This window comes from Stenella coeruleoalba, assembly GCF_951394435.1.
Source record: "Stenella coeruleoalba genome assembly, chromosome: 5".
In the NCBI taxonomy this organism is placed as follows: Eukaryota; Metazoa; Chordata; class Mammalia; order Artiodactyla; family Delphinidae; genus Stenella; species Stenella coeruleoalba.
In genome coordinates, this window is record NC_137150.1 from 63,538,338 (window position 1) to 63,550,340 (window position 12,003).

Below are 12,003 nucleotides of genomic sequence, written 5' to 3' on the forward strand. Positions count from 1 at the left end.
TCAATTAGGGACTTCCCTGGTGGTGCAGTGGTTAAGAATACGCCTGCCAATGCAGGGCACAAGGGTTTGAGTCCTGGTCCGGGAAGATCCCGTGTACTGTGGAGCAGCTAAGCCCATGCGCCACAACTACTGAGCCTGTGAGCCACAACTACGGAGTCTGCGTGCCACAACTACTGAAGCCCACGTGCCTACAGCCCGTGCTCTGCAACAAGAGAAGCCACTGCAATGAGAAGCCCACACACCACAACAAAGAGTAGCTCCAGCTCACTGCAGCTAGAGAAAGCCTGCGCGCAGCAATGAAGACCCAATGCAGCCAAAAATAAATAAATAAATTTATTTAAAACAAAAGAGTTGATTAAGTTAAAGCAAGGCCATGAGAGTGGGCCATAATCTAATTTGAATGGTGTCCTCATAAGAAGAAGGAATTCTGACACAGAGAGAGACACGTGGAGGGGTCACCGCTCCTTCAACCCTTGGGTCCCCTTCTGATGCCTTCCTCTGGCCAGACCCCAACTGAGGGCAAGGGGGCCCACTGATAGAGTCCATACAGGTCGGCCTCCCAGGGCACTAGGTAGGATAGAGATGGTGAAGGTGGATTTTGAGGCGCACACACACAAAAAATTCAGGACGGGTATCCAACCAGTTTGATGGAGGATCCCAAATGTCAGTAACCCTGCACAGTACCTGGCATACATCACAGGGCATTCAGTAAATACTTGTAGAGTGGATAAATTGGGCAAGTAATGATCATATCATGAATGGCCTTGAACTCTATAAAAAGAAACTTCTGCAAGTTTTCAACCTTTAAAAAAATATATAGAATAGGAACCTGTCTTGAAAGTAAAATTGTATGAAGAACCTAAAAATGAAGTCTACAACCAGATAAAAGTGGAATTGCTTAGTCTGGGTTGGGGAGTCTGGTGCCCTGCTCACTTGGCCTCCCTGTTGCCTCCAGCTTCCCCCATTCTCTGCGCCCCCACCATGGCTTCTGCTAAGCTACCACTGAGGAGGCTGAGAGAAACCTAGCTTGAAAACCACTCTTGCAAGGCCATGCGGATGCCTCCCAAAGTAGTTACAACAGCAGCGTTACTCTGAGTAACGGGACTCCCTGACCAACTTCTTTTAGTGAACATTCTTCCTGACCCTTCCTGTACTTCTTCTTCCCCAATCCTGCAGGGTGGCTCTGTGGCCAGGGCCATTTTGGAGAGCAAAAAGTATGAGGTGAGAGCACTGGCCAGGGATGTGACTCAACCAAATGGGCAGGTGCTCCGGGACCTTGGGGCCGAGGTGGTAAAAGGCGACCTGAATGACAAAGCATCAGTGGAGACCTTGAAAGGAGCCTTCATGGTGACCAACTTCTGGGACCATTTCAGCAAAGAGAAAGAAGTGGGAACCACCTTTGAGCCCTTTCTTTTTCTCCTCCCTGGCTACTCTGCCCTCCCTGGAAGGCGGTAGGCCTTCAGCCTGGGCAAAAATGTAAGCCTCATCCCAGAACATCTCTCTGGCATTTATGAAATATATGTACTTCAGGTACTTGTTAGAGGTGGATTGTTAGGTGATTGTAAAGTCAGTGTTATGTGACACCTGTCCAAATGTGACCTTGGGGATCTGACAGTGACCGTGTGGTGGAGCCAGCCATTAGAGCCTCTGATTCTCACCAGTTGTTTGTAGATGGCACATGAGGGGTGGCAGCAAGAACACTCCACAGATTAAGGTTACTCTGAGAGTGAGATGGGAAGAACAAAAGTGTAATGAATATGTTCACTTCTGGCAGAGAACTGGGGATGAATTAGTAATGGGTACATAGGAAAAGAAGTAAGCAAACAAGCAAATAAGCCCACGGTGATTAACTCCAGGGAAAATGAACATTTGTAGAAAAAGTAAATGTAACCATAGAATATCACATGGCTCAGCTTCAGCTGTGTAAGCACTGATGAATGATGTAGTCCCAAATTGTGATATGCTGAGGATGAAAAAAGGGGAATCATGTTTGTGTATGTGTGTGATGGTCATGGTGGGCTGTGTGTGTGTGAGAGAGAGAGAGAGAGAGAGAGAAACTGAGAGAGAGAGAGCTGAAGATGAGGACTCATCTGTCATAGTAGAAATTTGGTAGACGATATCTTAAACTGAGAAAAATCAAGAATTAGCAGTATAAACATATTATTTAGACATAAAGAAGCAGCTGAAAGAGATGAAAATGGTATTTCTGGAGAGCAGCTATCAGCATGAAGGTGCAGGGAACTTCTTTGTCATTATGAGATCTACTTTCTCCCCCAAGACAGTACTATTTGAAAATTATACATACGTATAAACTAGAAAAATAGGAAGATTAGATTTTAAAAATGTAATGGATGGGTTCAGACTCTCTCAGAAATGGTACCATTCAAAAAGTTAAGAGCAGGATGGAACCATTTTTGGTTCCTTTGGCGTCCCATGACCAGTGTCCCTGCGGCAGCTTACTTTGAAAACTTTCTTGGCCCATGGAAGCCAGTGAAAGCCTCTGATGGAGGACTACACCCTGGTAAGTGGAAGGTTGCCGTGAAAGCTAACCAGACACCTGCTGTCCTCCCCTCATTCCTCTCTCCAGTGGATGCATGCCATCTGAGTGCCTACCATGTGCTCAGCCCCGTGTGAAGTGCTGAGAGGGACCCCACATTGCCCTAGACTTCCCAGAGAGCTGGATCTTGGGCTGGAAACACTAAGGATTACACTTGCAGTCTTATCGTGCTGACACCCCTCATATAAGCAGTGAGCCATGTGGCCTCAAGTCTCCATTTCCTCATGTCTAATGGGGAAGCTGGACGAGATGATTTCTCCTACTAGCTCATCTCTCTGCCCTTCTGCGGCAACAGGGAAAACATTCTCCTCTTGACTTGGGTCCCAGGGTCAGAAATCCCTAGAGGGACCCTGACTCCCGGGGATGGGTTTCCAGCCCTGCCTGCAGAGTCTGATTCCATAAGTCTGGGCTGGGGCCTGGAAGACTGTAGTTTTGACAAGGACTCCTGGTAATTCCAATGCTGGCACTCCCCTGCCCTTTGGGGACATTTTCTTTGCCCATAGGGTGGTTCTGTGGAGTGGAAGGAATATGGGAGAATCAGTGTCAGCAAGTCAGTCTTTCTTCCTTGGCTCATAATTAAGACTCATCAGGGGCATAACTAGTGGCAAAGTAGACCTGAGCTAGAACAAGGAGCACATGCCACACATCACAGACGACTTGGGTAACAGTTCAACAAGTGACAAGATAATGTATAAAGGTGACATATCTCTTCACCCGCCCTTCTTCCTATGCCCTTACCAGGTTTCAGAAGCCAGCTCACCTGACGTTTCCCAGGTCGTGAACTAGGACATTGTAATCTATGGATTAGATTGGCCCTAGGTGAAGAGGTGATGCCTTAAACTTCTGGTGGTACCCAGACCCATTTGGGGTCTTCACATCTGTAAAACCCAGCCTCAGGTATCCCGGAGCCTCATCCCCTCCACCCCTACCCCCAGAGGAATAACTAACATTTACTAAACACTTACTGGGTGTTTGGTATCTGTTTTACAGATGGGGAAACTGAGGCACAGATAGATTAACTTTGCCAAGGTCACTAATAAGGCAGAAACAGAACTTGAACTCAGGCAGTATGGCTCCAGAACCATATTCTTTTTATTTTTTATTTTAATTTTCTTGGCTGCGCTGCAAGGCATGCAGGATCTTAGTTCCCCGACCAGGGATGGAATCTGTGCCCCCCTGCAATGGAAGCACAGAGTCCTAACTACTGAACTGCCAAGGAATTCCAGAACCACATTCTTTACTGCTGTCCCTTAGCTGCTTTTAAACTCAGCCCAAGAATCTCAACCTTCAAATAAAAACAAACCTCAAAGTCAGAAGAGACTTGACTCTGAGTGCCTCAAAAAACTCAGACTGCTTTTTTATAAATATAAATTACAATTATAATTTAAGCAGAGGAACGAGCAGACATTTTGCCTACCAAGAAATTCAGGCAGGAAGTTAATTTTGCTGCAAAAGACAAGCTACGATATTTAGTCCCTGGTTGCTAAGCCTGAAGTCACTTTTATACTGGACTGAAATTCAGAGACCTCGATTCTTGTCCTAGGTTGTTGTTTTCTAACTGGGAGGCACTGGGTGAGTCAATAGACTTAGATTCTTCAGTTCAAAAAATGAGAGTGCTGGAGCTAGATCATGTCCACATTGGGTTCCAGCCTCAGGAGTCTGGGAATCTATGAGAGGCTATATCACACTGCAGGAAGGGCACAGGCTTTGGAGTGCCGGATGAGGGTTTGAACCCCCTTCTGCTGCTTACTGGCTGAGCAGCCTCAGGCAAGTACCTGATATTCCTATATTTCAAGGTTGTTTTGAGGATTAAACAAGCCAATATGTTTGCTCATTCATTCATTCAATATATATTTGAGGGCCTACTATGTGCCAGTCACTTACTGGGGAATCAGTAATAAACAGCTCAAAACGGACAAAGCTGAGCCCTCATTAAGCTCATATTCTGGTGGAGGAGTTAGATAATAAACATAATAGATGATAAGTAAAATATATTATATGTTAGAATGAGATAAATAAACATAATAGATAAGTAAAATATATGTTAGAAGGAGATAAATAAACATAATAGATAAGTAAAGTATATTATATGTTAGAAGGTGATAAGTGCAGTAAAAAAATAAGGCAGAGTGCTAGCAGTAAGGGAGTTGTGTGTGAAATTTAAATAAGGTGATTGGTGGGCTTCTTTGAGAAGGTGACATCTGAGCAACGTCTGATGGAGGTAAGTAATGGGCTTTGTGAATATTCAGGGGAAGAGCTTTTCAGGCAGAGAGAACGGCCAGTGTGGCTGGAACAGAGCAAGTTGGGGGGTTGGGGAGAGGGTAGTAGGAGGTGAGGCCAGAGGTAATAGAAGGTCTGGTCCTGTAAGCCATTGGTTTTTCTTCTGAGAGACACAGAGAGCCATTGGAGGGCTCTGGGCAGACATGACATGAGCCAACTTTAGTTTTTACAGAATCACTCTGACTTTTGTGTTGAAAAGAGACTGTGGAAGGGCAAGAGTGGAAACAAGGAGCCTAAATTTGCAATAATCCAAGTCAGAGATGATGGTGGCTTAGACCAGGGTGATAGCAGTGAGGATGGTGAGAAGTGGTCAGATTCTGGACATACTATAAATAGGACTTCAAAAAAAGGAAAGAATATGGGGTGGGAGAGACAGCTCAAGGTTGACTTCAAGATTTTGGACTTGAGAAACTGGAATGATAGAGTTGCCATTAACTGAGAGGGGGAAGTCCGTAGGGGGAGTGGGTTGTGCAGGAACTCATTTTGGAGCACCTTGAGTTTCAAATGTCTATTAAACAGTCAAGTAAGGATGTTGAGTAGGAAGTTGGACACATGAGTCAGGAGTTGAGCAGAGATGTCTGGGTTAGAGATAGCAGTCATACTTTTCACACAGGATATGCTTAGTAAATGGTCACTCTCTTTTCTTCTTTAAATCAACACCCAGGCATTACAGTATTTTTCTCCAGCAAACCTTATAACTGTGCATAGACGGCGGCTACTCAGTGTTCCCATCCCTCTTGTTTAAGTGGTGGGACCTACAAAGAATGTGAAGTAATTAGCTATTTTTATCTTTTTTTTTTCTTTTTTAAAACTAGCACTGCCCATGGGGGATGTACCAATGGATGGTATCTCTGTTGCTGATGTTGGAGAGGTCATCTGCAGCATTTTTAATTTGCCAGAGAAGTTTGTAGGCAAGACCGTGGGTCTCAGTGCAGAAGCACTGACAGTACAACAATATGCTGATGCTTTGTCCAAGGGTTTGGGGAAAGAAGTCCGAGATGCAGAGGTGAGTTCTTAAGAGATATAAACGTGATCGCAAATGGTCACAGCCCACTCACTTACAAATTCTGGGAGACTTTCGACAGATTTGGGCAGGGTTGAGCTTAGGCTGTGGGAAACAATTGAAGAGGATTCCTGTTCCACGAATCTGTCTTCATCTGTTGGTGTATCTGAATTCCACCCTTATGACTTTATCGCTTTGGCTTCAGGTTAATCAGTTTATTAAAATAAAATTCCTTTTGGGTGGAAAGAACTTAGACTCTGAAGACCGAGGTACAATGTTTCCGTATATGCTGTACCATCCCTCTCCTCCCAGGAGCTCATCACTGATCAGGCCGGTCTGCCAGAGCTGGTCTGCGTGGGGCATGGCACTTAGCTTCTCTGAGCTGCCGCTTCCTCATTCATAAAGTGGGATGAAAGCATCTACCTTGGGACGTTTTCCGAAAATTAGAGAGGATATATTTAAGGGGGTTAGCTTAGTGTTTGGCACGTAGTACGTATACCTCAAGGACCTATTATGTACCTGGTGCTATCTTTTAAAGTGTTTACAACAGAGTTGGGGTGAAAATGGTAATTTTCACATGAAGTCACAGTGATCAGTCCAAAGCAGAACACTGTGGGTGCTTAATTGTGTTACCCACACTCTCTGCGCTATAGGTGGTCAGAGAGGGTAGGAGAAGGCTTCATGGAAGAAGTAGCCTTGAGGTGGTCCTTGAGGGTGGGCAAGACTGTGTATGGGTGGAGGGAGCCATAGAGCTGGCCTGGCTAAATTCTAGAAACAACAGGAATGAACCAGAGGCAGTCTGGGGAAGTAAGCAAATCCTGGCTCTGCCCTTATCTATGTGGGGAATCTTGGCATTTACTTAACCTCTCCAGCCTCCCTTTATTCAGATGTTAAAAAGGTTATTATGGGACTTCCCTGGCAGTCCAGTGGTTAGGGGTCCTCGCTTCCACTGCAGGGGTCACAGGTTCGATCCCTGGTCGGGGAACTAAGGGCCCACAAACCACGTGGTGTGGCCAAAAATTAAAAAAAAAAAAAAGGCTATTACACCTGCCATAGGCTTGTTGTGAGGATGCAACGAGACCCACATGGGAGGGACCTGGCCCTGGGTCTGGCACTTAGTAAGCCTGCAATAACCGATCAGGCTGGAATGGCCACAAGAGACCTTTTATAGAGAAGCGAGGGGAATGGGTGATCCTGAGCACTGCCAGCCATTTCTCCAAGCAGGTGTTGATAAGAGGAAGGAGAGAGAGCAGCGTTTCTGAGAAGGAAGTATGTGTTTGTGTCTGCCAGGCAGAGACACCTTCGCAGCTGAAAGGAAGACCCATACCTTCCCTCAAGCTAGCAGGCATTAACTAACACGGCTCTTTGCCTCTCTCTGCTGCTGTTGTCCCATCTGTGGAGGGGGAGGGTGGTTTGGATGACTACTAAGGCTCTACCCAACACTAACATCTCTCCAGAGTAGAGACAGTCCCTTTTTCCTTGCAGGGGTCCAGCCTGCTTTGGTAAATTAAGACTTACCATACCTTTGTATGGTAAAACACAGCCATACCTTTGTTTATGTATGTCTCTGGCTGGTTTCAGGATACAGTGGTAGAGATGAGTAGTTGTGACAGAGACCATATGGCCGGAAGCCCTAAAATATTTATATCTAGCTCTTCAAGAAAAAGGTTGTTGACCCTTGTTCTAGAATGTTTCCTAGGGTTAGGGTTAGAGGATTGGTTTTTGTTTTCTTCTGCAACTCTTGGGCCCTGAGTCTTGAGGGGGTATCTATATTCTCAGTTCACCTCAGGGACGGGAGCTGTGAGGAGGCTGAGAGATCTTTTGGGGGGAAAACTATTGTAGTTGTTAATCCAGCCATAAAACCACATCTGGGGAGCTCCTAAGAAGGCACCACCCATTCAAAAATGGACTTGATGAGGAGGTCTGCAAAGTCTCTTATACCCGGGTGCAAATTTACTTTTCAGTGATTGACCCTTCTCCCAGTGCCTTTGAATTCGGGTCTTCTATTCATTTTTGTCTGTGGAGTCTGAACTCTGTAAAGTAGAAGGGGAGGAAGGTGAAGAGTGTGGGCATATGGTGTGTATGTGTTCATTCTCAGAGGACCGGGTAGACATTGTTTGGGAAGGCTCAGGTCTGTCCAAGCATCTCTCAGTCACATACCTGGTTTCTGACTGATTTTGGTACATCAATCTATTTCACAATGCAGCAGAAACTTCTCTGGCACCCAAAGTTTTAGGGGATTGGATGCTGGAAGTTCTACAGAATGGTTAATGCTGTTCTTAGTAACTAGTTTGACTTGAAGCCGCTGCCCACTGGTCTGGAGTGGGAAAATGCTTACAGGCTATGCTACTCTGGCGGAGGATGCATGTGGCCACAAGGTGGCGCCCCAGCCTTGGCAGTCTGACTTTTCCACAGTCTGATCAGAAGAAGGCTGTTTGCCTAATTATTTCAGTGACTACTCCCCTCTCCCCTAGAACAAGCTCCCACCAGGAACTCTGATCTGGCTGAAACTGCCTGTCTAGCCTCAAAAGGAACACGGTTCTCTCAGAAAGTGAGACACAACAGAACACATCTGTTTCCTTCAAAGATCTGCAGAAAAGGATCCCCTATTTTACTGAGGGATATTAGTTACCAAAGTTACAGGATGAGAGAGTAACTCAAGGAGACAGACATTTTAGAAGTCATCTTCCATGCTTTTCTTATAGCCTTCTATTTCCAGACTCACTAAAACTTAAATTTTTTTTTCTGATTTCAAAAATTACAAATGCTTATTGAAGAAAATACACAAAATTATAAAAAAGAATATAAAATCATATTGTTTAATCTATCAGAGATAGTAACTGTTAAGATTTACACATTTTCTTCTAGTCTTTTTCCAGTATATATGTAATAAAATTAAAACAACATGATAGGTACAATTTTGTAACCAGCTTTTTCACTTGACATTATATTATGAGCATTTTTCTATTTTGTTAAACTTCTTCAAAAATATTAATTTTAGTAACTGCATAATATTTTTAGAGTAGATGTACCATAACTTATTTTACCATTCCTCTGTTTCTGGAGCTGCAGGTTGGTCTTGGTTTTTCATTATTATAAATAGCATATGACGATCATTGTTTTATATGACTTTGCGTCTGCCACATTTCTCTAAGGCCAGGTGGAATAGCGAGATTAGAGTTTATCTCTGGGGGCTAAAGAGAGATTATACTGGATCCAATAGTTAGAAATGGTCTTAGCAGGAATTCCCTGACTGTCCAGTGGTTAGGGCTCTGCGCTTCCACTGTGGGGGGCATGGGTTCGATCCCTTTGGGGAACTAAGATCCTGCATGCCACGTGGTACAGCCAAAAAAAAAAAAAAAAAGAAATGGTCTTAGCTGATTGATTCAGGCAGCAGAACTATTGCTCTATTTAGTGTCAGAAGGGACTCAAGGGGTGGGTTTTGTGGAGGGTGATAGAAGGTGGGTGTGTGATGGGCAGCATTTGTTGTGTCCGGCCCTGGCCGAGGCTGGGATGGCTGAAGTCGAGATGCTCATTTCCAATCAAGGCAGGGAGTGGTGATGGAAGGGACACGGGTCAGGAGGGAAGGATGGAGAGCCCGGTGCTTTGATGCTGCATGCAGGGCCGGATGGGTAGAAGATCTCAGAGGGCTGCTGAGGGAATCCCAGGAGAAAATGTATATGAAAGCTGGTCGGATGAAGGGGCTACAGATCCATAATACCTTATCCCAAGTGCCTGGGGTCAGAAACAATTCCACTTTCAGAATCTTTCAGCTTTTCGATAGGTTATATCTATGTATATTATGCAATATCAACATCAGGGGCTGGGGCAGGACCCTATAATCAAACACATCAATATCTCTGCAGACAAAGACATGACTATTTCCACTAAATGGGATAATTAAAGACCAAAAATAACTTCCCATAAGTTCAGATCAGGTTTTGCCACCCAATCAGTTCAGAAAAGTCAGTATGTTGCCAAACTGCTTATGAAAAAACTTCCGTGTTTCTTGGGACTTGGCGTTAGGCTAAAGAACTGTGGACCTGTATCATCATGAAAGTGAATAATTTCTTCTCAAACTGTTTTAAATGAGGGCAATGACATTTCCCGTTTTTTCTTTTCTTCTTTTTTTTTTTTTTACTTGTTCTTAAAAGATCACCCTGGAAGCTTACGAGAAGCTAGAATTTCCTGCAGCGAAGGAAATGACCACGATGTGTCATTTCTATCAAATGAAGCCAGACTGTGATAGCAAGCTCACCCACCGACTGAACCCCAAAGTCAAAAGCTTCAGCCAGTTCATCTCAAAGAACCAGTCAGCCTTGAAGGGCACTTAAGCTGTTCACACAGGCCCCTGAGCAAACAATGTCCTTCCTCCCAGATCCTGGTCCTCTTTATAGCACAACATCTATGTTTACAGAACAGATAGTTTAGAATACAATGGTTTACACCCCCAAAGGCTTCCCTGGCGGGGAACACTGCAGAGCTGATCTGACATAGTAATTTGACCCACATATAACTTTCCAGCTACTTATAAGCATGGTACACCTGTTAGGTTAAATGAGAAGCCCGCAGCCTGTCACCTTTTGTAGCTCTCTCCCCAACAGCCCATTGCCTCAGAAGGCTCTGGCCTGAGGAACTTGGAGCTTCTTCCCTAACATGAATCAGTGGGGATGGGGGCACTCAGCTTTCTCCTGCATAAGTGATCCCGAGGCCTGTCTCTGGAACTGCCCTAGGCAACTCCTAGGACTTGTTCAAATGCATTGTCACATTCTCAGTGAAGTTTTAAGTGATTTTAATTTCTTAACATAAAAATCTTTGCAGAGTTTTCTGGGGAACATGGTGTTCAATGAACTGCACGAGTGTTGGAAACTGACATTCAGTTTTGCTTCAAAGTTAGAAGCTCATTTCTGATTCATTCATTAAATCATCATTCAATCACTCATCTTTTCATTCACCTACCCCTCATTTATCCATTTCACAAACTTTCTTTTTAGCACCTCTGCTTCTGTGTGTTTTCTTATTGGCGTGGTCCACCCTCCAAAGGCTGCCATGGCTCCTTCTCAGTTTTTGTTCGGCTTTGTGTCACGCCAGGGCAAGAGGGGCTATTGCGCTACTTAGCTACGAGTGAAGCCCAGAGGCTCTGCAGTGGGTAAAGGCCAGGAGCTTGAGGCAGTGTCTGGGGAACAGTAGGGAAGTGGAAAGAGAAGGTGATGGAAGGGCTCCCATAGTATCTTTGTATATCTCTGGCTTAGCATTTTCTACCCCGTACTGTAATTGCCTTGTTTACTTATTTTCCTCTTGGCTGTGAGAGACTTGCCCCCCTCTTTATCCCAGTGCCTGGCACATGATAGGTGATCAATAAATGTTGATTGACTAAATGAGTGAATAAAGTTATTGATCATACCGTTTCAAGAAGAGGGAAATAAACAGGTGCATGGCTTGGAGAGTGGTGAGAACCACCAATTGATACTGAAAGGGCAAGAGGCTGTCCACTTTCGGGAGAGGGGGTGAGTCCCTACTACTCTGGGGCAGGCAGCGGATGGGGCTGGCCGTGGCTGAGCAACGACAGGGTGGCAGAGCCTGTGTGAGAGGACACAGTGGCCTGGGACCTGGCTCAGAGGGGAGGCTCAGCAATGCCAAACATCAGCCTTTTTGTCTCTTAAGGTATCAAGTGGTATTTGTTGAATGAATGATGTTGAGGTAATTGCAGACAAATTTGGTCCTTGAGGGGAAATTACTGTCAGTTTGAGGACCACACTCCTTTCCAAAAGGCACTCTCCTCATCCCCCGACTCTATCTGGCTCAAGCTCTCAACCCTGGGAAACGGGTCTGGATAAATTTCTAAAACGGGAAAAGAAAAACAAAACCCTAAACTAAAAATAGGTGGTTTATTACCCTTCTGGGTGGGCCAGGCAGGAAGAATGGCTGCTGTTTCCTAAATAAACCTCAGCATCCCCTAAATGGGCCTGCCTGTAGGCCTGCGCATCCCCTGGCCCCCTTGTATGTTCACTGGGTGGCAGGTTGGTTCTTTCAGCCTTTGGGACAAGGCTGGGGTAGCCCTGGGACAGCCCCACTATTGTTCCTGGAAAGCACAAGAAACCCTTCCTGGGTTTAGAAGCAAACTTTAGAACCAGCCGATCTGAAATGAGTGCATTTTAGGGGC

The 12,003-nt window shown here is 45.0% G+C and overlaps 1 protein-coding gene across 1 annotated transcript; it reads left to right on the top strand.

The window, feature by feature from the left end:
• Window positions 1-582: 582 nt before the first annotated feature.
• LOC307186347 (nmrA-like family domain-containing protein 1) lies at window positions 583-10,174 on the top strand (the record flags this gene model as incomplete). The annotated part of the gene is made up of 5 exons (XM_079921405.1): window positions 583-631; window positions 1,127-1,386; window positions 2,392-2,521; window positions 5,653-5,843; window positions 9,995-10,174. 5 exons carry the CDS (start codon window positions 583-585, stop codon window positions 10,172-10,174), a joined length of 810 nt encoding a protein of 269 aa, XP_079777531.1.
• Between the last annotated feature and the right edge of the window lie 1,829 nt (window positions 10,175-12,003).